At 53.5% G+C, this 27088-nt stretch overlaps 1 protein-coding gene across 1 annotated transcript in view; it reads left to right on the top strand.

Moving 5' to 3' along the window:
- The window catches only part of ELAC2 (elaC ribonuclease Z 2), a 47372-nt gene extending 20648 nt beyond the window's left edge, over positions 1-26724 (top strand). Inside the window, exons 10-24 of the mRNA XM_032976025.2 lie at positions 227-299; positions 2478-2590; positions 4080-4178; positions 6436-6586; positions 6779-6864; positions 10764-10879; positions 11419-11515; positions 11814-11952; positions 13279-13317; positions 14561-14670; positions 15271-15367; positions 17572-17692; positions 21938-22016; positions 23777-23918; positions 24906-26724. Coding sequence (XP_032831916.2) covers positions 227-299; positions 2478-2590; positions 4080-4178; positions 6436-6586; positions 6779-6864; positions 10764-10879; positions 11419-11515; positions 11814-11952; positions 13279-13317; positions 14561-14670; positions 15271-15367; positions 17572-17692; positions 21938-22016; positions 23777-23918; positions 24906-25475 — 2032 coding nt within the window. The 3' untranslated portion in view covers positions 25476-26724. The remainder of the gene's footprint in view (positions 1-226; positions 300-2477; positions 2591-4079; positions 4179-6435; positions 6587-6778; positions 6865-10763; positions 10880-11418; positions 11516-11813; positions 11953-13278; positions 13318-14560; positions 14671-15270; positions 15368-17571; positions 17693-21937; positions 22017-23776; positions 23919-24905) is intronic.
- Positions 26725-27088: the final 364 nt, after the last annotated feature.

The raw sequence follows: 27088 nt of genomic DNA, 5'->3' as shown, positions 1-27088 counted from the left end.
GCTTTAGCACGTCAGACACAGCCGTTGAGAACCCCTGAACCATCTGTCCATCCCAGATGCCCCCGCAAGTGAGCTCCAGACCATTCACGTTCACTTGGCCGAGGTATCGTTGTGTTGGCGGGAGCTTTAATCTGTGAAGTGAGCCAGTCAATTGGAGGGGGCGATGGGTGTGTTCTCGCAACGACCGTGTTTGATGATCTCTCTTTTTTGTTATTTGCGTTTGCAGAGGAACTAAAGACCTGGGACCCATGGTCACAGATTTTAAAAACGGCAAGTCGGTGGTGTTCAACGGACGAGAGGTCGGTGCATTGTGTGTCTGCGTGTGTTGTGCGTGTGTTGTGCGTGTGTCTGCGTGTGTTGTGTGTGTTGTGTGTGTCTGCGTGTGTCTGCGTGTGTCTGCGTGTGTTGTGTGTGTTGTGTGTGTCTGCGTGTGTCTGCGTGTGTCTGCGTGTGTTGTGTGTGTGTTGTGCGTGTGTTGTGTGTATGTCTGCGTGTGTTGTTTGTGTGTCTGCGTGTGTTGTGCGTGTATTGTGCGTGTGTCTGCGTGTGTTGTGTGTGTCTGCGTGTGTTGTGTGTGTCTGCGTGTGTTGTGTGTGTCTGCTTGTGTCTGCGTGTTTCTGCGTGTGTCTGTTTGTCTGCGTGTGTCTGCGTGTGTGTCTCCGTGTGTCTACGTGTGTTGTGCATGTCTACGTGTGTTGAGCGTGTGTCTGTGTGTGTTGTGCGTGTGTCTGCGTGTGTTGTGCGTGTGTCTGCGTGTGTTGTGCGTGTGTCTGCGTGTGTTGTGCGTGTGTCTGCGTGTGTTGTGCGTGTGTGTGCGTGTGTTGTGCGTGTGTGTGCGTGTGTTGTGCGTGTGTCTGCGTGTGTCTGTTTGTCTGCGTGTGTTGTGCGTGTGTGTGCGTGTGTTGTGCGTGTGTCTGCGTGTGTCTGTTTGTCTGCGTGTGTTGTGTGTGTGTCTGCGTGTGTCTGCGTGTGTCTGCGTGTAAATGTCAGTGGCTCAGTTCTTTGTGCACTGTGCTGTGGACCCAGCCACCTGGGTTCGATTCCCAACCATGGCGCACACCTCAGTGGCGAATGGTTTCTGTACCTGTCCTTCGTATCCCAGCGCCTTGATATTTGAACCAGTCCTGAGCCTCCCCTAGGTAGACTCAGCCTTAAATAAGTACCTGATGCTGCGTGCAAACATCAGCACGGTCGAGACAAAGGCGGCGTGGCACTAACCACACCGTCCTAGGAACCCGGTCACCTGAGTTTGATTCCCACTCATGGCCAACATCAGTGACGGACATCTAAACCGGTCCTGTCTCTCCACGAGAGTAACTCAACCTTAAGTGAGTACCTGGTGCGGTTGTACATATTGGCACTGGGGGATACAAAGGTGGCTTAATGTAGGGCTGGCAATCCACCCCCTCGTGCGCTGTGCCGGCCTTGATAAGTACTTGCTAACAGCACTTGCCCCAATGGCCTGTGTAGGCTACACGGGGGATCTTTGGCATTGTTAATGTTTGTGTTTTTTGTGACTAATGCATTGGGAGACCGCGTCTCAGGGTCTTGAGACTCGGCTCCAGGAGACCGGGTCTCAGGGTCTTGAGACTCTGCCCCAGGAGACCGGGTCTCAGGGTCTTGAGACTCTGCTCCAGGAGACCGGGTCTCAGAGTCTTGAGACTCTGCTCCAGGAGACCGGGTCTCAGGGTCTTGAGACTCGGCTCCAGGAGACCAGGTCTCAGGGTCTTGAGACTCTGCCCCAGGAGACCGGGTCTCAGGGTCTTGAGACTCTGCCCCAGGAGACCGGGTCTCAGGGTCTTGAGACTCTGCTCCAGGAGACCGGGTCTCAGGGTCTTGAGACTCTCGGCTCCAGGAGACCGGGTCTCAGGGTCTTGAGACTCGGCTCCAGGTGACCGGGTCTCAGGGTCTTGAGACTCTGCCCCAGGAGACCGGGTCTCAGGGTCTTGAGACTCTGCCCCAGGAGACCGGGTCTCAGGGTCTTGAGACTCTGCCCCAGGAGACCGGGTCTCAGGGTCTTGAGACTCGGCTCCAGGAGACCGGGTCTCAGGGTCTTGAGACTCTGCCCCAGGAGACCAGGTCTCAGGGTCTTGAGACTCTGCTCCAAGAGACCGGGTCTCAGGGTCTTGAGACTCTGCTCCAGGAGACCGGGTCTCGGGGTCTTGAGACTCTGCTCCAGGAGACCGGGTCTCAGGGTTTTGAGACTCTGCCCCAGGAGACCGGGTCTCAGGGTCTTGAGACTCTGCTCCAGGAGACCGGGTCTCAGGGTCTTGAGACTCTGCCCCAGGAGACCGGGTCTCAGAGTCTTGAGACTTTGCTCCAGGAGACCGGGTCTCAGGGTCTTGAGACTCGGGACTCCAGGAGACCGGGTCTCAGGGTCTTGAGACTCGGCTCCAGGAGACCGGGTCTCAGGGTCTTGAGACTCTGCCCCAGGAGACCGGGTCTCAGACCACCGTGTGGGAATCCCTTTTGTGCAGATCCGACCGGAGGAGGTGCTGACGCCCTCGGACCCGGGTCCCATGTTCCTGGTCATCGAATGTCCGGACGCGTCCTTCGTGAGCCCCGTCACCTCCAACGCCGCCCTCCACCGGTGATCAGCCGCGACGAGGCTCGCTCACCGCGCTCGGCCAAACTCGAGCCGGGCTCGCCCATAATCTTGCCGAGATTTGTGATAGGGGTGGTGATAGGGGTGGTGATAGGGGTGGTGATAGGGGTGGTGATAGTGATAGGGGTGGTGATGCGGGTGGTGATAGGGGTGGTGATAGGGGTGGTGATAGGGGTGGTGATAGGGGTGGTGATAGGGGTGGTGATAGGGGTGGTGATAGGGGTGGTGATAGGGGTGGTGATAGGGGTGGTGATAGGGGTGGTGATAGGGGTAGTGATAGGGGTTGGGGTAGTGATAGGGGTAGTGATAGGGGTAGTGATAGGGGTAGTGATAGAAATAGGAGTAGTGACAGAAATAGGAGTAGTGATAGAAATAGGAGTAGTGATAGCGGTAGTGATAGGGGTAGTGATAGGGGTAGGGGTAGTGATAGGGGTAGTGATAGGGGTATGGGTAGTGATAGGTGTAGTGATAGGGGGAGTGATAGGGGTAGTGATAGAGATAGGGGCAGTGATAAGGGTAAGGGTAGTGATAGGGGTAGTGATAGGGGTAGTGATAGGGGTAGTGATAGGGGTTGGGGTAGTGATAGGGGTAGTGATAGGGGTAGTGATAGGGGTAGTGATAGAGATAGGAGTAGTGATAGCGGTAGTGATAGTGATAGGGGTAGTGATAGGGGTAGGAGTAGTGATAGGGGTAGTGATAGGAGTACAGGTAGTGATAGGTGTAGTGATAGGGGGAGTGATAGGGGTAGTGATAGGGGTAGTTATAGAGATAGGGGCAGTGATAAGGGTAAGGGTAGTGATAGGGTTAATGATAGAGATAGGGGCAGTGATAGGGGTAGTGATAGGGGTAGTGATAGGGGTAGTTTTAGGGGTAGTGATAGGGATAGAGATGGGTGTAGTGATAGAGGGAGTGATCGTCATAGTGACCCCACAAACTATCGCCCAATCTCAAACTTGAATACGTTGAACTTGCACCATTTGTAGTCAACTGTGCTGTGTGTGTGTAAGTTGAACTTTTTTCGCACCGTACGTAGCCAACTGTGCTGTGTGTGTTGAACTTCTTTCTCATCGTACGTAGCCAACTGTGCTGTGTGTGTGTGTAAGTTGAACTTCTTTCTCATCGTACGTAGCCAACCGTGCTGTGTGTTGAACTTCTTTCTCATCGTACGTAGCCAACCTTGCTCATCGGAGGTGCGGGGGTGGGGGGCGGAACACACATTAAAACACAAAAAGTCCTGAAGAAACGAGTTTTTTTTAAATCTTGATGATTTATAAGTGCATGGCTCCCAGTGGCTTCCTAATAGCGGAAGGAAGAGGCTTTCCAGACGGCCGCCGAACCGCCGGCATCGTCGGCTGAACGTTGACCATGCAAGAGCCGCTGGGTCTGTCAGGACGAGGAGGAGACGAAGAGGTGGGGGAGAGAGTTTGCGACGTCGCTGGCGTTGAGACGCCGTCGTTCTGTCGCCGCCGTGCAGGTACCAGGCGGGCGGGGATCGGAGGATGCTCTCCCTCGTCGTGCACATGGCTCCAGACCACGTGGTCTGCCACCCGCTCTACCAGGACTGGATGCAGAGGTGAGGCTAGCCCCCGGCGTGGTACGAGGCTGCGGATGTGTAGAGGTGAGGCCACACCCGGCGTGGTGAGACCACCCCCACCGGGGTGGTGAGGCTGTGGATGCGGAGGTGAGGCCACACCCGGGGTGGTGAGGCTGTGGATGTGTAGAGGTGAGGCCACACCCGGCGTGGTGAGACCACCCCCACCGGGGTGGTGAGGCTGTGGATGTGTAGAGGTGAGGCCACACCCGGCGTGGTGAGACCACACCCGGGGGGTGGTGAGGCTATGGATGCGGAGGTGAGGCCACACCCGGGGTGGTGAGGCTGTGGATGTGTAGAGGTGAGGCCACACCCGGCGTGGTGAGGCCCCACCCGGGGTGGTGAGGCTGTGGATGTGTAGAGGTATTTTTGTGCAACTCCCCATTCTGTCAGCCGGTAGCATCCCGCACGCGTCAATCGGGGGGGTGGTAGTGTGATTGAGCCCAGTGTTAAAGGACTACGGCCCAAGTGGCCAACGGTAACCCCTATGGGATAACGAATCCTGGGACGCAAACCCCAGGACCTGCTGGAAGGTCCTAGAAGGAATGCGTGGCTGGGGCGGAGCGAGGCATGGCGCTGTATAAAAGACGGCCTCTGAACGGTCCCAGTCAGCCGTCGTCCAGCTGAAGGCAAGAATCCTCCTGGAGACTGAAGACCCCCAAGGGCAGTGCCGTACCCCATGGCAAGGGTCGGCTCAAGCTTTATATACCGGTGGAGGTCCAAGCTTCACTCACGGAGGACTCGTAGATTAGCCCGTGAGAGAGACGTATTAGTAGTCTGGAGGGGTCTACCTCCATAGTGTATCGGGTGGAAGGGGCCATTACGCCTCCGTGTTAAGTGTTCATTGTTAAAGAAAACTGTGTTGCCTCAGAGAAAGCCCTCTTCTAGGTATTTAACCCACGACAGGTGCAGCGGTGTGAGGTCAGCCCCAGCGTGATGAGGCTTTGGTCCGTGACCCCGTGTCACACGGCACCACGAGGTCCCACCGCTTGGGAGCGGCCCTCAAGGGCGGCAGGGTGGCGAGCGAAGTGGTAACATTGGCGAGGTGTTTAGTTTCTCGCCTGGTACGCGGGCGGTCGTGGGTTCGATCCAGACCCTGACAACGCCTGCTGCTGCTGCTGTATATTTGTAGTGTGCGTGTCTCTCTCTCTCTCATCATCATCACGGTGGTTATGGGATGTTAACTACCTCGCCTGGTATGCGGGCGGTCGTGGGTTCGATCCCGACCCTGACAACGCCTGCTGCTGCTGTATATTTGGAGTTTGCGTATCTCTCTCTCATCATCATCATCACAGTGGCTATGAGATGTTAACTACCTCGCCTGGTATGCAGGCAGTCGTGGGTTCGATCCCGACCCTGACAACGCCTGCTGCTGCTGTTTATTTGTAGTGCGTGTCTCTCTCTCATCATCATCATCATCACGGTGGCTATGAGATGTTAACTACCTCGCCTGGTATGCAGGCGGTCGTGGGTTCAATCCCGACCCTGACAACGCCTGCTGCTGCTGTATATTTGTAGTGTGCGTGTCTCTCTTATCATCATCATCATCACGGTGGCTATGAGATGTTAACTACCTCGCCTGGTATGTGGGCGGTCGTGGGTTCGATCCCGACCCTGACAACGCCTGCTGCTGCTGCTGTATATTTGTAGTGTGCGTGTCTCTCTTCATGTGGTTGCGTGGATTTTTCTCCGGGTCCTCCGGTTCTTCCCCTGCAGGTTCAGAATCGGCATCACCACGCGTTTACGAGTGTAAATTCCCACGTGATGATGATGATGAGCCACTTCGTTGAGCTGTCATTTGTGGCCGGGTCGTTTCTGAAAAAGAGCCACATAGCCCAGTGGGGCCTTACCTGGTGAAAAATAAAAATTGTCTATGCAGTAAAACGTTGGATTGCGAGCGCAGTTCGTTCCGGAAACGTGATCACGTGACGCTCGGCAGTACAAAGCGTGTACACGTACTACTACTCGTATTGCAAGACCCTCGCTCGTTTATCAAATCAATATTTACTTACAATTTTTTGCTCGTCTTGCAAAACACTCGCAGGCCAAGTTACTCGCGATCCAAGGTTTTACTGTAGTTTAGTTTAATGCAATACAATGCAGTGCATCGGAATACAATCTGATGCAATAATATAGAACGCAATGCAGTCCGGTGCAATACACAGCAAAGCAATGCATCGCAATAATTGCACGTGACCTCCCCCCTCCTCCACCGTGACCCCCCCTCCCCCCCCATAAGGTTCGGCGGCTCCACGGAGCACTTGTTGCTGAACGAGCGGACGGGGTCACTGCACCACCTCCGCAGCCTCCAGATCCAGACGCAGCTGCACCTGGTGCATCCCCGCATCTTCCCCACGCTCCACGGGCCCGGCCACTCCCCCACGTCCTCCGTGAGTGTCTCAGCTGCACTGCTGCACCCTCCCGGCGTCTTCCCCCACGCTCCACGCAGTCCGCCCGGCACGTTGAGTCCTCAACGTGGGTGAGGGAATCGACGGGGTGGTAGTCTTTCGGGCAATGGTCCGGGCTATCGAGCTCATCGCGACGTTGATCTTTGTGTTGCTGCTGCTGCTGCTGCGACGCAGGAGAAGCGCCCCGATTTCAAGCTGCCGCTCGTGATGGGAGAGTGCCTCCTCAAGTACCAGCTGAGGCCCAATGTCACGTGGCAGAGGTACGCCTTCGGGATCGGCGCTCGGAACGACGCGTCGGGAGAGGCGCCGCGCCAGGTCCTCGAGAAATGACGAACTAACGGTGAAACACCTTGGATTGCGAGCATGATTCGTTCCGGAAACGTGCTCGTAATCCAAAGCACTCGTACATCAAAACTCAGACGGTTCGTTCCACAACCCACGAATACTATATTCACGTCAAAATGATGAATGCAAAATACCTTTTTATATTTTTATTTATTTGAATTTAACATGAAGTAATCAAATGTATTGATTACATTTAATCGTGGCTGAGAGAGACGAGAGAGAGGAGGAGGATGGTTATTGTATAGGACGACTTTCACTTGCAGTACAGTTACTAACGAACAGTCACTACACTTGAACACAAAATAAAAACATGCTTTACGCACACACACGTGGTCACAACACTATAGTACTGTAGTAAACAGTATACACGTGGTCACAACACTATAGTAAACAGTATACACGTGGTCACAACACTATACTGTAGTAAACAGTATACACGTGGTCACAACACTATAGTACTGTAGCAAACAGTATACACGTGGTCACAACACTATGCTGTAGTAAACACTATACACGTGGTTACAACACTATAGTACTATAGTAAACAGTATACACGTGGTCACAACACTGTAGTACTATAGTAAACAGTATACACGTGGTCACAACACTATAGTACTGTAGTAAACGGTATACACGTGGTCACAACACTATAGTAAACAGTATACACGTGGTCACAACACTGTAGTAAACAGTACACACGTGCTCACAACGCTATACAGTACTGTAGTAAACAGTATACACTCGCACGGATGTTGACTATACGAGTGAGACACGCCGACTGAGACCGAGCATGGGAGATGATTACCCACAATCCCGCAGCGAGAGAGAGAGAAGAACCATTGGCTCAGTTGTGATCACGTGACGCTCGGCAGATAAAGCGTTATACTCGTCTTGCAAAACACTCGCAGACCAAGTTACTCGCAATCCAAGGTTTCACTGTTATTGTTATTTTATCAGCTTTTAAGGCCCACTGAGCTATATAGTGGCTGTCATTCCAGAAACGACCCGGCCATCACAAATGATAGCCCAACGAGATGTGGCTCATCGCGTGGAAATTTATCGCGGCCAAATACTCTAGACGCGTGGTTCTTAACCTGGGTTCGATCGAACCCCAGGGGTTCGGTGAGTCGATCTCAGGGGTTCGGCAGAGCCCCCGCCACGGAGGTCCGGACACACTTGAATTATTGTGTAAATTTGTGATGACACACACGGCCCGCTTGGCCATCACTGGCTGCAGATGATCATGCTACACTGCTTGGCCAATCAGCGCTGCGGGGAATTTAGTGCGTACTCAGTAGTCAACGTGTGACTGTTGTTGTCGTACGTCGTGTGATTTCTTTAATATTTTATCCATACTAACTATGTCGGGCAAAAGAAGAAAGTGGTCGGACGAATATGTACAACATGGATTCTCATGTATCACGGAACGTGATGGGAGTGAGCGTCCTATCTGCATGATTTGCAACGCCAAGTTGAGCAACTCTAGTCTTGCACCGGCAAAACTAAAGGAACACTTCTTGAAGCTGCATGGAGACGGGGAATACAAGAACACAACACTTGCTGAATTCAGGGTGAAGAGAGCCAGATTCGATGAAAGGGCCACTCTGCCTGCTCTTGGATTTGTACCTGTTAACAAACCGATCCTGACAGCATCGTACGAAGTTGCTTACCTGATCGCAAAGCAGGGCAAGCCACACACCATTGGTGAAACACTTGTGAAACCAGCTGCATTAAAGATGGCGAATCTGATACTCGGAACAGCGGCCGAAGGTAAATGATCCCAAATTCCCCTTTCAAATGACACCGTCAGTGACAGAATAGAAGACATGAGTAAAGACATCTTGGCTCAAGTAGTCGCGGATCTGATTTCAAGCCCGGCAAAATTCAGCCTTCAACTCGACGAAACCACAGACGTTTCTGATCTAAGCCAGCTTGCTGTTTTTGTACGCTATGTGAAAGACGACATGAAAAAAGAAGAGTTTTTATTTTGTAAGCCTCTTACAACAACAACGAAGGCAGCTGATGTGAAGAAGCTTGTGGATGACTTCTTCAGAGACAACAATCTTTCATGGGATATGGTTTCTGCAGTTTGTACGGACGGAGCTCCAGTCATGCTGGGAAGAAAGTCTGGTTTTGGTGCGCTAGTAAAGGCCGATGCACCACACATCATTGTGACGCATTGTATTCTGCACAGGCATGCGTTGGCAACAAAAACCTTACCTCCAAAAATGGCAGAAGTATTAAAAACTGTGGTGGAATGTGTGAACTATGTGCGAAAAAGTGCTCTGAGGCACCGCATCTTCAGTGAGCTGTGTAAAGAAATGGGCTCTGAATTTGAGGTACTTCTGCTCCATTCTAATATTCGGTGGTTATCCCGGGGACAGGTGCTGAATCGTGTTTTTGCCATGCGTGTGGAATTAGCCCTGTTTTTGCAAGAGTACCAACACTGCCATGCAGATTGCTTCAAAAATCCTGAGTTCATTCTCATTTTAGCGTACATGGCTGATATATTCGCAGCTCTCAATCATCTCAATCAGCAGATGCAGGGTGGTGGAGTCAATATCATGGAAGCGGAAGAACACCTGAAGGCTTTTCAAAAAAAGCTACCGTTATGGAAACGGACGACTGTGCAAGTAAGATCGAAGATGTGTCTGGAATCGGAGATATTTCTGTATCCACGGAACTGAAGCAAACAATTGCCACGCACTTAGATGAGCTTGCAAAGTCTCTCGACGGATATTTCCCTACAAGAGAGTCATATCCAGCATGGGTGAGACAGCCGTTCACGTTTGCTGTTGAAACAGCAGATGTCAATGATGAATTCCTCGACGAAATCATTGAAATTCAGCAGAGCCAGGTTCAACAGCAACTCTTCAGAACAACAACGCTCTCAACGTTTTGGTGTCGACAAATGAACAAGTATCCAGTTATTGCTAAGAAAGCCCTGGATTTTTTTATACCATTTGTTGCAACATATCTTTGTGAGCAATCCTTTTCGAGGATGCTGGACATAAAAACGAAGAAAAGGAACAGACTTTGCTGTGAAAATGACATGAGAGTGGCACTTGCCAAGGTGAAGCCACGCATATCTGAACTGATCTCTCAAAGGCAACAGCAGAAGTCACATTGATTTCCAGGTATGTAATTTGTTGTGAGTTTATGCATTGTGTTGGTTTTATTCTTTGAACAAGGTAATGTTCATGCACGGCTCATTTTGTGTACCAGTAAAAAACATCTATGTCTTGAATTTGAAAAAAATCACATTTTATTTTTCACTAAAGAGGGGTTCGGTGAATGCGCATATGAAACTGGTGGGGTTCGGTACCTCCAACAAGGTTAAGAACCACTGCTCTAGACGCGTGACGTTGATTCTAACCGGAGTACCCAGAGATATATCCACGAGGCCACGGGGAGAGAGAGACAGAGACACAGAGACTCCAAATATACAGCAGCAGGCGTCAGGGTCAGGACCCACGACCTCCTGCATACCAGGCGTGATAGTTAACATCTCCTAGCCACCGTGATGATGAGAGAGAGAAACGCAAACTCCAAATCTACAGCAGCAGGTGTCAGGGTCGGGATGGAACCCACGACCTCCTGCATACCAGGTGAGGTAGTGAACATCTCCTAGCCACCGTGATGATAATGATGATGAGAGAGAGACGCAAACTCCAAATATATAGCAGGCGTCAGGGTCTGCATCGAACCCACGACCTCCTGTATACCGGGCGAGGTAGTTAACATCTCATAGCCACCGTGGCACCGGGGCGTCGGAGTCAAGCCCCCCCCCCCTCATGTGTCTCCCTCCGCGCAGGAACTTACTGCCGGTGCTGGACGAGGATCAGTGTCGCCAGGAGGCGATGGAATGCGCCGAGTTCGCTGCGAGGGTCGGGGAGATCGAGCGCGAGGCCGGCAGTGACGCCGCCGCAGGTCTCGTCCTCATCACAATCGCCGCCATCGCCGTCGTCGTCATAATGAATCGTATCGTCGGTGTTGGGGTGGCCGTGAGCGGGAATCGAACTCGGGTCTCTGCCGGGGGAGGGGTGGGGTTTGCCGCCGTGCCTCTGCTCCTCACCAACACCGCCATCACCAAAACACAGACAAAGATCCCCCGTGTAGCCTTAACAGACGGTTGGGGCAAGTGCTGTTATGAAGGCTGGCACGGCACACGAGGGGGTGGGTGGCCAGCGTCACGCCCGACCGCCTTTGTCTCCCCAGTGGCGATGTTTTTACACGCCACGCCAGGTGCTCATTAGAGTTGACCTCGGGTAGGAGGCCCAGAAGCGGTTCAGGATAAACTCTCACCGGTGTTGGCTGTGAGCGGGAATTTAACTCGGGCCACCGAGTCACTTCCGCTCCCCACCAATTCCAACACCCACCATTCGCCAGTCGGTGGCGGTGGCATCACCGCCAGCGCCACCCTCACCCCCGTCTCTCCTTCTGCTCCCTGTGTGTGTCCGCGCCCCCAGAGGGAGCCTCACGATGGCCGGAGGTCGTGTTCCTGGGGACGGGCTCCGCAATGCCGATGAAGACGCGGAACGTCAGCGCCACCTTCCTCCGCATGAGGTCAGAGCTCCCCCCCACCCCCCGCCCACCCGCGCCGCTCCCGCCCCCCACATGGCCCCCTACTGTGGACATCGACAGAAAAGGGTTTTGATAGGTCATCGGAATTCCTCCTGCAGTTTAAATAAGTGCTCTGATTCTGATGATGCTTTCGTGCACCGTACGTAGCCAACCGTGCTGATTGAAGGTGCCTGTGCGTGCGCGTGTGAGTGCGTGCATGTGTGTCTGCGCTCGTGCGTGCGTGTGTGTGCATGTGTGCGTGTGTGCATACGCACGTGCGTGTGTGCGTGTGCGGGTTCAGCGCCGAGCGAGCGGTGATGCTGGACTGCGGGGAGGGGACCCTGGGCCAGCTGACGCGGCACTTTGGCGAGGGCGTGGACGCGCCGCTGTGCGCTCTGCGCGCCGTCTTCGTGTCGCACATGCACGCCGACCACCACACGGTGAGGCCGGCGGCCCCGTGCGGTGGCCCCGCGGCACGCGCCCTGCTGGGGACCCAAACCCAACACCGCACCCCCCCTCCCGCCCCGCTATGATCTGTTCTAGATTAACCACGTGGGAACGCAAGAGACCAGGATGAGTCTCACTGCAAGAGCGACCTTGGGCCGCTTTAGCCCGTCGGCGGAAGGCGATGCCGACGGATTAAATCCCAATTTGAGCAATTTGTGGCGTAACTTTTTTCGAAAAGTTGGCGACTCGGGGCCTCCCGTCGCCGGCACGCGATGGCAACCGATCCCGCGGACTACGGCCGCGGGATCGCGACGCGTCGTCGCGATCCTGCTGCGGGCGATGCAGGCGGCTGGTCGCTTGCCGCGTATAGACAAACGCCGCCGGCACCAACCACGGGCGGCCGCTGAAATTCGAACCCGCAGACCTCTGCGGCGAGCGGCGCTCGCGTCAACCGCCACGCCTTGCGGGCAGCGTCGTCAAACACTACGACACCTGCATTGTCTCTTCACCGTGCTCGAATTTTAAATGTTGCAGTGGGTTCACTCTCCAACACACGACCGGCGTGTGCTGAACTGGTAACGAATTGGCACGTTTTGTTTACGTGACAATCCCCTTACCGTTTGGCTGTGTAGTCGGGCGGTGGCGGGTTTAACGACACATTTATATATCTAACCCCCCAAGAACAAATACCGGTATTACGTCTTCGCACCGTTCGCCATTTGGTGTTCTCTGGTATGACGCTGGCGTAAAGAAGGCCGCTGTCTCTGTTGTAGGCGAATCCGTTTCAAAGATCTATACAGTAAAACCTTGAATTGCGACCATGATTCGTTCCGGAAACGTGTTTGTAATCCAAAGCACTCGTGTATCAGTTGTGATCACGTGACGCTCGGCAGTACAAAGCATGTACACGTACACTACTCGTATTGCAAGACCCTCGCTCGTTTGCCAAATCAATATTTATTTACAATTTTTTGCTCGTCTTGCGAAACACTTGCAGGCCAAGTTACTCGCGATCCAAGGTTTTACTCTGTAGAATTATTATCATATATTATCAAGTCATGTTTTGTGTTTGCATGTTCACCGCAGGTACTGTTCGTGGTTCATGCAGTAGCTTAATTCCTAGCAAAAGGTTTCAATTTGGTGTTTGAACACCTTAACACAACTCCTATTTTAGTGCCAGAAAGGGTAAACACATTTTCTTATTTTTCATTACTTTTGTTGATGTGCCGTGATATAGCTTCGCCAAACTTTGGGGTTCTCAGTTGCTGTGCCGCGCGTTGTCGTTTTGACGCTGGGTGCGGGTTTTCTTCTCTTTGCAGGGGCTTATTAATTTATTGCTTCACCGAGAGAGAGCCTTGGTGTGTATTGCCCCACTCACTCACTTACACACACACACACTTACACAAAGACAAAGATCGCCCGTATAGCCTTAACGGGCCGTAGGAGGACAGTGCTGTCAGCGAGTAGCGCCTACGAAGGCCGGAACGGCACACGAGGGCGTGGGTGGCCATCACCACGCTCGGCGGCCTTTGTCTCCTTCTTAGTGATGTTTACTACACACTGCACCAGGTACTTATTTGAGGGCTGAGTTGACCCAGGGGAAGCCCAGGACCCGTTCAAGATCATCGTCACTGGTGTTGGCCATGAACGGGAATCAAACTTGGGTCACCGGGTTCGTAGCGCAGTGCGCTGATCGCTCCACTCCCGTACAAAGACAAAGACAAAGATCCCCCGTATAGCCATTAACAGGCTGTAGGGGCAAGTGCTGTTAGCAAGCACCTACGAAGGCCGGAACGGTACAAGAGGGGGTGGGTGGCCAGCACCACGCCCGACCGCCTTTGTCTCCCCAGTGGCGATGGTTACACACCGCACCAGGTACTCATTTCAGGCTGAGTCGACCTAGGCGAGGCCCCACTCCCACACACACACACACACAGACAAAGTCTCCCATATAGCCTTTTTCAGATTGTTGGGGGCAAGCACTGTTAACAAGCACCGATGGAAGCCGGCAAGGCACACGAGGGGTGGGTTGCCTGCACCAGGCATGGCTCATGTTTTACAAACCGCACCAGGGACTCATTTGAGGCTGAGTTGACCTAGGGGAATGCCCAGGACCGGTTGAGATATTCGCCACTGATGTTGGTTGTGAGCGGGAATCGAACTCGGATTGCCTGGTTCGTAACGCAGCACCCTAACCGCTACACTACCGCTGCCGTGCGTACGTGTATACACTCACAACAACAACAACCACCATTCGCCACTAAGTGGTGGTGACGTCACCATGACGCTTGTGCCAGGCCAAAACAACCCCCTACCTCCTCGCGGTGCCGGACGGGCAACTCTGTCGTGGACAGTGCTGTGGGGGGAGGGCCAGTTCCGATTGGCCTCTCCCCTCATGGCGTCTGTGACCACAACAGTGGCTAAATGGGGGCTCTGGACGGGTGCGAGGGGCTGGTAACCCCTCCACCTTCAATTAATTACCACTAAACCACGACTTAAATACACTCACATACACATGTGCAGATACATATTCACATACACTGGGGATGTGTTTTCGGACTGGTCAGAGAATGTGACATCACAGTGACTGTTTGTTCCCAGAGTGCACTGGGGAGGCCCTGGAAGCCGCTCATCGTGATTGGGCCTCCCAAAATCATGAACTGGCTCAACATCTACCATGAGCACTGCCAGGCAGTCCTCCACCTGCTGACGTAAGACTCCATGCATCTCACTCACACAACTCATTGCCATTGATATGAGCTCCTGAACTCAGTCTCCTGGAGCCAAGTCTCAAGACCCTGAGACCCAGTCTCCTGGAGCCGAGTCTCAAGACCCTGAGACCCGGTCTCCTGGAGCCCCGAGTCTCAAGACACTGAGACCCGTTCTCCTGGGGCAGAGTCTCAAGACCCTGAGAACCGGTCTCCTGGAGCCGAGTCTCAAGATCCTGAGACCCGGTCTCCTGGAGCCGCGTCTCAAGACCCTGAGACCCGGTCTCCTGGAGCAGAGTCTCAAGACTCTGAGACCCGGTCTCCTGGAGCCCCGAGTCTCAAGACCCTGAGACCCGGTCTCCTGGAGCAGAGTCTCAAGACCCTGAGAACCGGTCTCCTGGACCCGAGTCTCAAGATCCTGAGACCAGGTCTCCTGGAGCTGCGTCTCAAGACCCTGAGACCCGGTCTCCTGGAGCAGAGTCTCAAGACCCTGAGACCCGGTCTCCTGGAGCCGAGTCTCAAGACCCTGAGACCCGGTCTCCTGGAGCCGAGTCTCAAGAGGACTGATCGTGACCTCTTTTGGTTCTTTGTCTCCTCCTCTAGGTTTATTCCATCTCAGACTTTCCTGAAAATCTCCCAGGACTCTGAGGATCTTCCTGAGTCAGTGCATGACCTCTACAAGGAACTGGACATCAGCCACGTGAGTCGGGATTCGAGCTCCACGAGCCGTCGTCTACCTGGACTGGGGGGGGGGTCGGTGGATCGCGCGTAGATGGAGCACGTGCGCAGCATGCTTGCCGCGGCCACACGGCGTCTCGATGGGCGTGAGCCTGCCGGTAGGAGGGCGACGTTGCAACGTGCGAGCCAAATTGAGCGGCTTGCGGTGTGAACAATTTTTTCCGAAATTTTTTAACCGCGACGCTGGCATCGCCAACGGCTTGAATATATTTTTCGTCTGAATTCTTTTTTTTTTTCTCGGAGCGAGGTCACGGGGAGATCTTTTAATCTTTGTTAAAACACGTTCTCCTGCGGAGGGAGCTGGTGGTGGGAACGTTGGGTTGCTCGGTCAATGGCCAGGGTCAACGGCAGCGGCACCACCACGTGGTGTATTCCGCACAATATGCCCGACTGTGAGGGCGGACACAAGCCGGCGTGAGTAGGTTAAACGTTGAGTTTTATAAGGGGGGCACCACGGGGTGACCAGCCCCTCCCCACCCAGCCCCACCCCTCCCATTTTTGGATGCATGATGGACGGACGGACACAATGATCCCCTGTGGGCTGCTGGTGGTGTAGTAACCAGGAGGTTCCTACACAGTATAACTTCATTTCAACAAAACAACTCGCAGGCACCGTCACAGCGCACCGCGCGGGGCGCTCATACTTTGAACGCGCACTTTTGGTGTGCGCAGTGAGGTGTGGGGGGGGTCCCGCATGAGCCGGACGTGTGGTCCTCGGGGTGACCTGTGAAGTTCCCGCGAGGTCTGCGGATGTCTTCCGTGGGGTGTGACAGGGGGGGGGGGCGGGGAGGAGGAGGAGGAGCGCCTCTGACACGGGAATGTGGCGGGCGGGGGGTGTAACCTGAGCTACATGTGGCCTTAAATTTGTATTTAAAGCTTTCGTGACTGCAGGGATTCATATTCTTGGTTCTTTTGGAAAAAGTCACCACGTAGAAGGGAAGCAATAAAATACTAAAAATATAAAACAATAAAATTCTCACGACGTTTCGACTGCAACACGAGCAATCATCATCAGGTGTGAAAAACCACAGCAAGATGATTGCTTGTGTTGCAGTCGTGGGAATTGTTTTGTTTTATATTTTTATTATTTTATTGTTTCCCTTCTACGTGGTGACTTTACCGAAAGAACCAAGAATATACATGTGGCCTTTTTTGTTTTTACTTTTCACAACCTGTCCCCTCTTTTGGTCTCTCCCCCTCCCCGGCTGCCCCCCCTGCCCCACCGTATAATTTAACCGCAGGTACTGAATCGAGGGGGACTCACCTGGTTGCAAATTCCTAAGCTCCTCCCGCTTGAGTGTGTGGCACGGGAAGTGTTGCGACTGGGCGATCTTCCAAGAGCGAAGCAGCCGCCGTGTAGCGATCCACGGCAGATGCACACAACGAGCCGCTGTATTAACCTGAATAATTTATTCTCCAGGTCCCCCGATTTAGAATCAACGTCACGCGTTTAGAGCATTTGGCTGCTTATACGTTTCCACGCGAATAAAAAGTCGTTTTTTTTTTTTCTAGATTTGAAGCTTTCGTGACTGCAAGGATCCATACTCTTTGGTTCTGTTCGGTAAAGTCACGTAAAAGTATAAAACAATAAAAATCAAAAAATTCATGACGTTTCGGCCACAACACAAGTGGCCTTCATCAGGTGAAGGGACCAGACTGTCTCGAGGACAGCGCTGGAGTGAACACAGCCAAGCTCAGACCGCGACCTTTAAGCTTGTGTGAGAGGAAACAGAGCGCCTTGACCAAGGAATTAGCATAAAAATTAGCATTTAATTGGCGGACTTAACATGATGAACGGTGTAGAGAGGGGAAAACATGTGCAGACCGGCGAGGGGGGGAGGTGGAGTTTACATATTGATGGTGCGAAAAGGGAATTTTATTTTACCAGGTGTAAGGCCCCCGCTGAGCTGCTACGCTGTGGCTCTTTTTCAGAAGCGACCACGTGGGCTATCACAAATGACGGCTCAACGAAGTGGCTCGTCAGCATCATCGTCATCGTCATCATCATCGCGTGGAAATTTATAAGCAGCCAAATACTCTAAACGCATGACGTTGATTCTAAATCGGAGGACCTGGAGAATAAATTATCATAACCACAGGGAGAGAGAGAGAGACGCAAACGTGAAATATACAGCAGCAGATCTTTGTCTTTGTGCGCGTGTGCAGTTTGAAACGTGCTACGTGCACCACTGCTTCAACGCGTTTGGATGCGCTCTGACTCACGCGTCCGGCTGGAAGGTCGTCTTCTCCGGAGACACGATGCCTTGCGATGCGCTCATCAGCATGGGTGAGCCTTTCTCCCGTCGCTCCTCACTCGAGCCGGTTCCAGCTGCAGGGGTTTCACAACGGCCATGCCCGGGATACTGGGATGGCCACGGTTTTTACGTCCTTGTAATGGGTTCTGGAGACGCTTGTAGAGGCGACTCTTCATTACAACAAACCTCGCCAACAGTCCTGACACAGCCTGTGGGACACAGCCTACTCCTATAGCGTGCCGTGACACTGGCAACGCTCTAGGGTCCTCGGGCTACGATCACCCGAGGGGAGGCTACCCTGACCCCACCCAGCCAAGGTGCGGGTCTAGACCTCTGGCTTCCTCGGCCCCGCGCCCTTACAAGGGCAGCGGGGCCGGGAGTCCCAGAGTCCCACCACCGGCCCGCACAGCGACCACGCCCTTACAAGGGCAGCGAGGCCGAGAGTCCCAGAGTCCCACCACTGGCCCGCACAGCGTCGCCGCCCTTACAAGGGCAGCGGGGCGAGGGGGTCCAGGGTCGTATCTAGCTGCTGCTCTTGGTTCTTCGGTCGGCGACTGGCCCCGATCGGCTGGGGAGGTCCCCTTTGATGCCCCTTGCCTATCGAGGGGTGGGGCTGCGAGGGATCCTAGACCCCCCGCAGCCCTCCCCCCCGTTTGGGGCATCAAGGGGCTTAGCTGTCTGGGGATCCCGAGCCCACAGCAGCCCCGAGCAGCCCCTCCCCTCTTGGGCTGGCGCTGCAGCCCCTCCCCCCTGACGGTACGAGGTACCGCCTGCGGGTGGGCCCCGTCTACCGCTGCCGGTAAGTGCGGCCCACCTACGGCGCTGCATCCGCGTCCCCACGCCTCCGCGCGGTTGGCCACGTACGGCGCGACGGGAGTTGAACACGCACACACGGGGTTGCGACATACAGCGTCTCATCAGCAGGCTTCAAGCTCGCCGGAATCAATGCTGGTGAACTGCCGGGTAGTTTGGGGCAAAGAAAAACCCCTCCCTTTTGAGATGTGTCCCGAGTTCACACACAAAATGACATTGCACATAGCTTAACACGTAGGCTTTCGCGACCAATATCGTTCATAATAAAGGTTTTTGGGTTAGATCGCGTTGTTTATAAATGTGTCGTAACCCTCCACCACCCGACGCGGCCAATCGATGAATAAAAGTGTCACGTTGACAAAAGACAAAATAGTTTACTACTTTAGCCCACCGGTGTGTTGTTGTTGAGTGAATCCACAAAAATTGTAAATGTTGTGGATTCACTCTTCAACAGCACACCCGGTGGGCTAAAGTAGTGAACCATTTTGTCAACGTGACACTTTTTTTGCTGATTGGCCGTGTCGGGTGGTGGAGGGTTACGACACATTTATAAATAACGCGATTTAACCCCAAACACCTTTATTATGATATTGCACGCAGCGCAAAATAATCTTATCTCGGATTTAACGTTGCGCTGTTGTCACAGCGCCCTACAAGGATTATACAGTGTGCATTCGTTGAGGAGGGGAAGGGATGGCAAGGAAGGGTGGTGATAGGGGAAGCGAGGGGCGAGGTTAGTGAGGGGGATGATGGTGAGGGAGGCCGATGGTAGGGAGATGGAGGGGGGGGGGTGATGTTAGCAAGGGGGAGGAATAATTTGCGTTGTTGCGGAGGACAAAAACGAACAAACCGGCAGATGATGTCTCCTTCGTGTATCTGTCTCTCCACGCGGTGGGTTGCGTGAATAAATCCTGAAATTTCGATTTAAAGCTTTCGTGACTGCAAGGATTCATCTTCTTTGGTTCTTTCGAGAATAAAATAATAAATTAATAAAATCAAATAACACAATGAACGTCGTTAGAATTTTATTGTGTTATTTTTTTAATTTATTATTTTATTCTCATTCTACGTGACTTTACCGAAAGAACCAAAGAAGATGAATTCCTGAAATGTTGCTTCAAGATGGCCGTGTTGGCTTCATGGTGACAGTGTTGGCTTCAAGATGGCCGTGTTGGCTTCACGGTGACAGTGTTGGCTCCATGGTGGCAGTGTTGGCTTCAAGATGGCCGTGTTGGCTTCAAGATGGCCGTGTTGGCTTCATGGTGACAGTGTTGGCTTCAAGATGGCCGTGTTGGCTTCACGGTGACAGTGTTGGCTCCATGGTGGCAGTGTTGGCTTCAAGATGGCCGTGTTGGCTTCAAGATGGCCGTGTTGGCTTCATGGTGACAGTGTTGGCTTCAAGATGGCCGTGTTGGCTTCACGGTGACAGTGTTGGCTCCATGGTGGCAGTGTTGGCTTCAAGATGGCCGTGTTAGCTTCAAGATGGCCGTGTTGGCTCCATTGTGGCAGTGTTGGCTTCAAGATGGCCATGTTGGCTTCACGGTGACAGTGTTGGCTTCACGGTGACAGTGTTGGCTTCATGGTGACAGTGTTGTCTTCAAGATGGCCGTGTTGGCTTCACGGTGACAGTGTTGGCTTCACGGTGACAGTGTTGGCTTCACGGTGACAGTGTTGGCTTCACGGTGACAGTGTTGGCTTCACGGTGACAGTGTTGGCTTCACGGTGACAGTGTTGGCTTCACGGTGACAGTGTTGGCTTCACGGTGACAGTGTTGGCTTCACGGTGGCCGTGTTATGCTTCAAGGTGGCCGTGTTGGCTTCAAGATGCCCGTGTTGGCTTCAAGATGGCCGTGTTGGCTTCAAGATGGCCATGTTGGCTTCATGGTGACAGTGTTGGCTTCAAGATGGCCGCGTTGGCTTCAAGATGGCCGTGTTGGCTTCAAGATGGCCGTGTTAGCTTCAAGATGGCCGTGTTGGCTTCAAGATGGCCGTGTTGGCTTCATGGTGACAGTGTTGGCTTCAAGATGGCCGTGTTGGCTTCAAGATGGCCGTGTTGGCTTTAAGATGGCCGTGTTGGCTTCAAGATGGCCGTGTTGACTTCATGGTGACAGTGTTGGCTTCAAGATGGCCGTGTTGGCTTCAAGATGGCCGTGTTGGCTTCAAGATGGCCGTGTTGGCTTCATGGTGACAGTGTTGGCTTCAAGATGGCCGTGTTGGCTTCAAGATGGCCGTGTTGGCTTCAATATGGCCGTGTTGGCTTCAAGATGGCCGTGTTGGCTTCATGGTGACAGTGTTGGCTTCAAGATGGCCGTGTTGGCTTCAAGATGGCCGTGTTGGCTTCATGGTGACAGTGTTGGCTTCAAGATGGCCGTGTTGGCTTCAAGATGGCCGTGTTGGCTTCAAGATGGCAGTGTTGGCTTCAAGATGGCCGTGTTGGCTTCAAGATAGCTGTGTTGGCTTCATGGTGACAGTGTTGGCTTCATGGTGGCCGTGTTGGCTTCAAGATCGCCGTGTTGGCTCCATGGTGGCCGTGTTAGCTTCATAATTGCTGTGCTAGCTTCGTAACGGCTATGTTATTGCTGTGTCCGAGACACTAAACCATAAGCAATGGGATCCTTTGGCCAGAGATTCAAACGCTGGGGTCTGGCTTCACCTCTCTTTTCTTTTCAAAGAGGTTCATGTACGTATGTTGAACTTCTTTCGCACCGTACGTAGCCAACAGCACTGATTGGAGGTGCGGGGGGAAGGACACCAAACTAAACACGAAAAGCAGTTTCAAAGAAATGAGTTTTCAATCCAGATGATAAATTAAAAGTACCAAGCTCCAGTAGCTTCCTAACATCGGGCAATGGCTATGTCACTATTTATTTAACTATATATTTTTTTATTCGCCAGTTAAGGCCGCACTGCGCTATGTAGTTTATTTTTATGAAGCGACCACCCGGCTATCACAAATGACAGCTCAACAAAGTGGCTTATCGCGTGGAAATGTATAGCAGCCAAATACTCTAAACACGCGACGTTGAGTGTAAATGTGGAGGGAAAAACCGAAAGGCCCGGGGAAAAATCCACGCGACCACGGGGGAGAGAGAGAGACACAAACTCCAAATATACAGCAGGCATCATCAGGGTCGAGACGAACCCACGACCTCCTGTGTACCGGGCGAGGTAGTTAACATCTCCTAGCCACCGTGATGATGATGAGAGAGAGAGAGACACGCAAACTCCAAACACACAGCAGCAGGCGTCAGGGTCGGGATGGAACCCACGACCTCCCGCACACCAGGCGAGGTAGTTAACGTCTCATAGCCACCGCGGCCCCCTGAAGCACGGCGCGGCAAGGCTCTCATCCAGCAGTGGATTGAGCAAAAGCGTCTGCGCGTACGTAGGGGGGGGAGCGAGAAGAGCCCCCCCCTCTCACCGCCCCTCCCTCCCCCACCGAGTGGTCGTGCTTTGTCGCCGCAGGGAAGGGGGCGACGCTGCTCATCCACGAGGCGACGCTGGAGGACGGCCTGGAGGAGGAGGCTCTGGAAAAGACGCACAGGTGGCAGCAGCACCGGGGGGCAGCAGTAGCTGTAGTAGCAGGATTAGTAGTGCCAGCAGCAGCAGTAGTAGTAGCAGGATTAGTAGTGCCAGCAGCAGCAGTAGTAGCAGGATTAGTAGTGCCAGCAGCAGCAGTAGTAGTACCAGCAGTACCGGGGGGCAGCAGCAGTAGTAGCAGCAGCAGTAGTAGCAGCAGTAGTAGCAGCAGGATTAGTAGTGCCAGCAGCAGTAGTGGCAGTAGTAGCAGGATTAGTAGTGCCAGCAGCAGCAGTAGTAGCAGTAGTAGCAGGATTAGTAGTGCCAACAGCAGTAGTAGCAGAAGTAGTAGTAGGAGGATTAGTAGTGCCAGCAGCAGTAGCAGCAGTAGTAGCAGCAGTTGCAGCAGGATTAGTAGTGCCAGCAGCAGTAGCAGCAGTAGTAGCAGCAGGATTAGTAGTGCCAGCAGCAGCAGTAGCAGTAGTAGCAGCAGTAGTAGCAGGATTACTAGTGCCAGCAGCAGTAGTAGCAGGATTAGTAGTGCCAGCAGCAGGAGCAGTCGTAGCAGGATGAGCCGTAACAGCAGCAGCAGTAGTAGCAGTAGTAGTAGCAGGATTAGTAGTGCCAGCAGCAGCAGTAGCAGCAGTAGTAGTAGCAGTAGTGGTAACAGCAGTAGGAGTGGTAGCAGGATTAGTAGTAGCCGGAGCAGTATCAGCAGGAGGAGTAGCAGCAGAAACAGTAGTAATAGCAGGAGCAGTAGCAGGATTAGTAGTAGCAGCGGTAGTAGAAGCAGTTGTAGCAGGAGCAGTAGTAGCAGCAGTAGTAGTAGCAGCAGTAGTAGTAGCAGGATCAGTAGTAGCAGCAGTAGCAGCAGTAGTAGCAGCAGTAGTAGGAGCAGGCAGCAGCAGCATCAGTAGTAGCAGCAGCAGTAATAGTAGTAGCAGCAGCAGCAGTAGTAGCAGTAGCCGCAGTAGTAGTAGCAGCAGTAGCAACAGCAGTAGTAGCAGCAGCAGTAGTAGCAACAGCAGCAGTAGCAACAGCAGTAGTAGCAGTAGCAACAACAGTAGTAGTAGCAGCAGCAGTAGTAGTAGCAGTAGTAGTAGCAGCAGCAGTAGTAGTAACAGCATTAGCAGTAGGAGTAGCAACACCAGCCGTAGCAGCAGCAGCAGTAGTAGTAGTAGCAGCAGTAGCAGCAGCAGAAGTAGTAGCAGTAGTAGTATCAGCAGCAGCAGTAGTAGCAGTAGCAACAGCAGTAGCAGCAGTAGTAGCAGCATTAGCAGTAGGAGTAGCAACAGCAGTAGTAGCAGCCGTATTAGTTGTAGCAGTCGCAGCAGAAACGGCAGGAGTAGTTGCAGCAGTAGTACCAGCAGCAGTAGCAGCAGTAGCAACAGCGCCAGCAGCAGCGGTAGCAGCAATAGCAGCACCAGCAGCAGTAGCAGCAGCAGCTGCTGCTGTCGGAGCAGCAGCAGGAGTTGTAGCACCAGATGTAGTGTAGTAGCAGCAACAGCGGTAGCAGAAGCAGCAGTAGTATTTGTAGTGGTCTTGGCAGCAGTAGCAAATTCGTAGCAGCAGCATCGACATGCCGTGCGTGCGTCTCAGTGCAGTGACACTCTCCCTTCCGTTGTGAAACCGCGTTGTGTTTCTTATCAACCGCGAGGGTCTGCCGTGCGTCTTACTTTCCCGAGCATCTTGTAATCCAGAAAACTCGCACTCCACCACACCTCCCCCCCCCCCCCCAAACCTCCCCCGACCACCCCCGGGCCATCGTCTCTGTGCGTGTGGCAGCACCACGTCCCAGGCTATCGACGTGGGCGTCCGGATGGGCGCCGAGTTCACGCTGCTCAACCACTTCAGCCAGAGATACGCCAAGATCCCGCTCATCCAGGACCTCACGGCGCGCGTTGGAGTCACCTTCGACCACATGCAGGTGGGTCGAGCCTCCCTGTGAGACCCGGTCTCCTGGAGCCGAGTCCCAAGACCCTGAGACCCGGTCTCTTGGAGCCGAGTCTCAAGACCCTGAGACCCGATCTTCTGGAGCAAAGTCTCAAGACACTGAGACCCGGTCCCCTGGAGCAGAGTCTCAAGACCCTGAGACCCGGTCTCCGAGAGTGGAGTCTCAAGACGCTGAGACCCGGTCTCCTGGAGCCGAGTCTCAAGGCCCTGAGACCCGGTCTGCTGTTCTCTTGCTGATGTTCAGCTGTTGCTGCACAAGGGCTTAGCGATGTTTGATGCCACGATAACGGCTGCCGTCCTCATGGCAAATATCTGGAATCCATAATCGAGGTTTTTTTGGGATAGATCACGTGAATATAAATGTGTCCTTAAGCCCACCACCACCCAGCACAGCCAATCAGTGAGGTTTGTCGCGTCAAACAGAACGTGCCAACTCGTTACTAGCCCAGCACACCGGTGTGTTGGAGAGTAAATCCACAACGTTATCTCTGAATGTTCTGGAGTTACTCGTAATGTTGTGGATGTTACTAATAACAAATTGTCACGTTTTGTTGACGTGACAAACCCCATTAATTGGCTGTGTCGGGTGGCGGCGGGTTTCACGACGCGTTTTTATTTACGCGATCAAACCCATTAAAAATCCTCTTATGGATTCCAAGATATCGCCACTAGGGACGGCAGCCGTCACCGTGGCATCAAACATCGCTAAGCTGAGATGGGGCGACAGAATCAGTTCCTGCCTGGCCAGGTGACTGTGGGCGGCGGGGAGGGTGGATTCCTACGTCGTGAACCGTGGGTGACCGGGGGGGCGGTGGCGGCTTGGGTAGAGGGGAGCAGCAGACCTCCATCCAGCAGTGGATTGATCGTGTTTGATGATGAGGATGGCGATTGAATGCCACCTCTGATTCGTGCGTTGTTTTTTCCTTCTTCTGTCGTGTCCCCCCCCCTCCCCACGCCACAGGTCCGGTTCTCGGACTTTTCCATTCTCCCCAAACTGATCCCTCCGCTCAAGGCCCTGTTTGCAGAGGACATCGAAGAAATGGAGGAGCGCAAGGACAAGAGGTGCATTCGTCAGCAGCATCAGCAGCAGCATCAGCAGCAGCAGCAGGACCATCAACAGCAGAAACAGCAGCAGCAGCAGAAGCAACGTAATCAGCAGCAGCAGAATCTGTCGCAAGGGGAGCAGAAAAAGCGGCAACAGCAGCAGCAGCAGAATCTGTCGCTTGGGGAGCAGAAGAAACGGCAACAGCAGCAGCAGCAGCAGAATCTGTCGCTTGGGGAGCAGCAGCAGCAGCAGCAGAATCTGTCGCTTGGGGAGCAGAAGAAGCGGGACGATGCGTCAGACAAACCCGCCGCAGCAGCCGCAGCACTTCCCGCGGTGGAAACCCCGTCAGAGTTCTCGGAACAATCGTCGACCAAGAGGAGCGCGCCGACTCGCGGAGAAGCGAGCGACAGCGAGGACGGAGGGAAGCGTGCGAGGCTCGCGAAGGGCGGCGGCGGTGGGGGAGAAGCCGCCCCGGCGTTGTCCTGAGCCAGAGAGAGAGAGAGAGAGAAATCGTCGCGATGGGCGGCGGAGAGAGGAGAGAAGCGACGGGTGGGAGTCGTGGCAGAGTTGGGAAGAGAGAGGCTCTCTGTTTGGTATCAGCACGACCTCGATTCCAGGAGGAGGGGGCCCCGGATTTTGGGGGGGGGGGGGGGGGCGGTTGGAGTTCTAAGACGCTCCGCTGAACGGATATTCGGTTTGTAAGAGAACGTGTTGGGGAATGAGACGTCGTTTCGTTTTCCTGTTCAGAAACAAAGTTGAGTTGTTGCCGGAGCGTGTGCGCATAATATCCCGGCAACGAAACAAGTTTACACCTGGTAGAAAGGAAACTAAAATTGGCCTATTTTTTTGTTTGCTATTAGAAACGTGCGTCTATAATTAATATATATTTTTTTAAAAAAATTCCAAGTCAATTGTTTTGGAGCAGACTCCCAGGCGATGTCTCTGTGGTGCATTCGCAAACTCGGGGGTGTTGAAGGACTCTGTAAGGAAGTGGCAGAATCTGCGATGAACCCAACACGGCAACGAACCCTTGAAACGAGGATCTCAGCGGTGCCAGCTCAGTGTCTCTTGACACGGCCATTATGATGACCCCCCCCCCCCAATAAACAACACCCAGACAGTCAGAATACCAGCGGTGTTGGCTGTGTCTCTTGACACGGCCATTATGATGACCCCCCCCCCCCCCCCAATAAACAACACCCAGACAGCCAGGATACCAGCGGCGACCTATAAATATTCGCGTGATAAGTGACGCTTCAGAAATTGACCCTTCAGAGCAGCATGGCTATGATGGCTGAAGGGCCGGCTGGTCAAAACTAAAGTTGGGATAACTTTTGTATTTTATTGTTACTTGCTGACTCCCGGTGCCACTACTGGACACCTCGTGTTAAAGCGCTTCGTAGCCCATCGGATCCCTCCTGCAGTCTAAAATAAAGATTCTTCATTCTGATTTGTGTTTAAAAAAAAATTATTCCGCCATTTTGAATCGGTTTGGTTCGATTTTAGCCGCCGGCATTCTCCAAGGTCTGGGGCTCCCCGGAATCCTGACGCTCCGGTAGCCGCGTGCGGAGGCCCTTCAAGGGACTCGCTGTCGTGACTTTGTTTATTCAGGGGCCCCTCTCCCCCCCTCTCGTTGTTCACAACTTTGCATTGCGCGGCTCCTGGTAGTATTGAGGCTTTCTTTTTTTTCAGCTAACAAACAATTTTTTTAAAAATAAAAACTGCCTGCTCTTCATTTGTTGGTCGAGGGTTATTGGCAAGTTTGGTTGTGGTGGCCCCCCCCCCCACCCCAAGCATTGAAGACCATCGGTGACCCCCACCCCCCCCCCCCCCAGCAAGCCCCCCCCCCTTTCACTTCCCAATGGTTCTCCGTGAGGCGGACGAGTTCCCTCCTCCGGCTGCCGTTGCTCCGCGCTTGGAGCCTCGAGACCACCGTGACGCGGTGCCCCCTGCAAGCCCCACCCCCTTCTCATTCAGAGTCGGGGCCGTCTATAAGTTGGGGGGGGGTTGGACCTGGGGTAAACCCCACCGTGTGCACCCCACCCCCCTTCTTTAATTCAGAGTCGGGGCCATCGATAAGTTGGGGGAGGGAGGCGGTG

Source organism: Petromyzon marinus, chromosome 58, assembly GCF_048934315.1.
Source record: "Petromyzon marinus isolate PM22_M1 ecotype Great Lakes invasive population chromosome 58, UKy_Petmar_22M1.pri1.0, whole genome shotgun sequence".
In the NCBI taxonomy this organism is placed as follows: Eukaryota; Metazoa; Chordata; class Hyperoartia; order Petromyzontiformes; family Petromyzontidae; genus Petromyzon; species Petromyzon marinus.
Note: the sequence above shows the minus strand (reverse complement) of the source record. Positions and strands in the feature narration are given on the sequence as shown.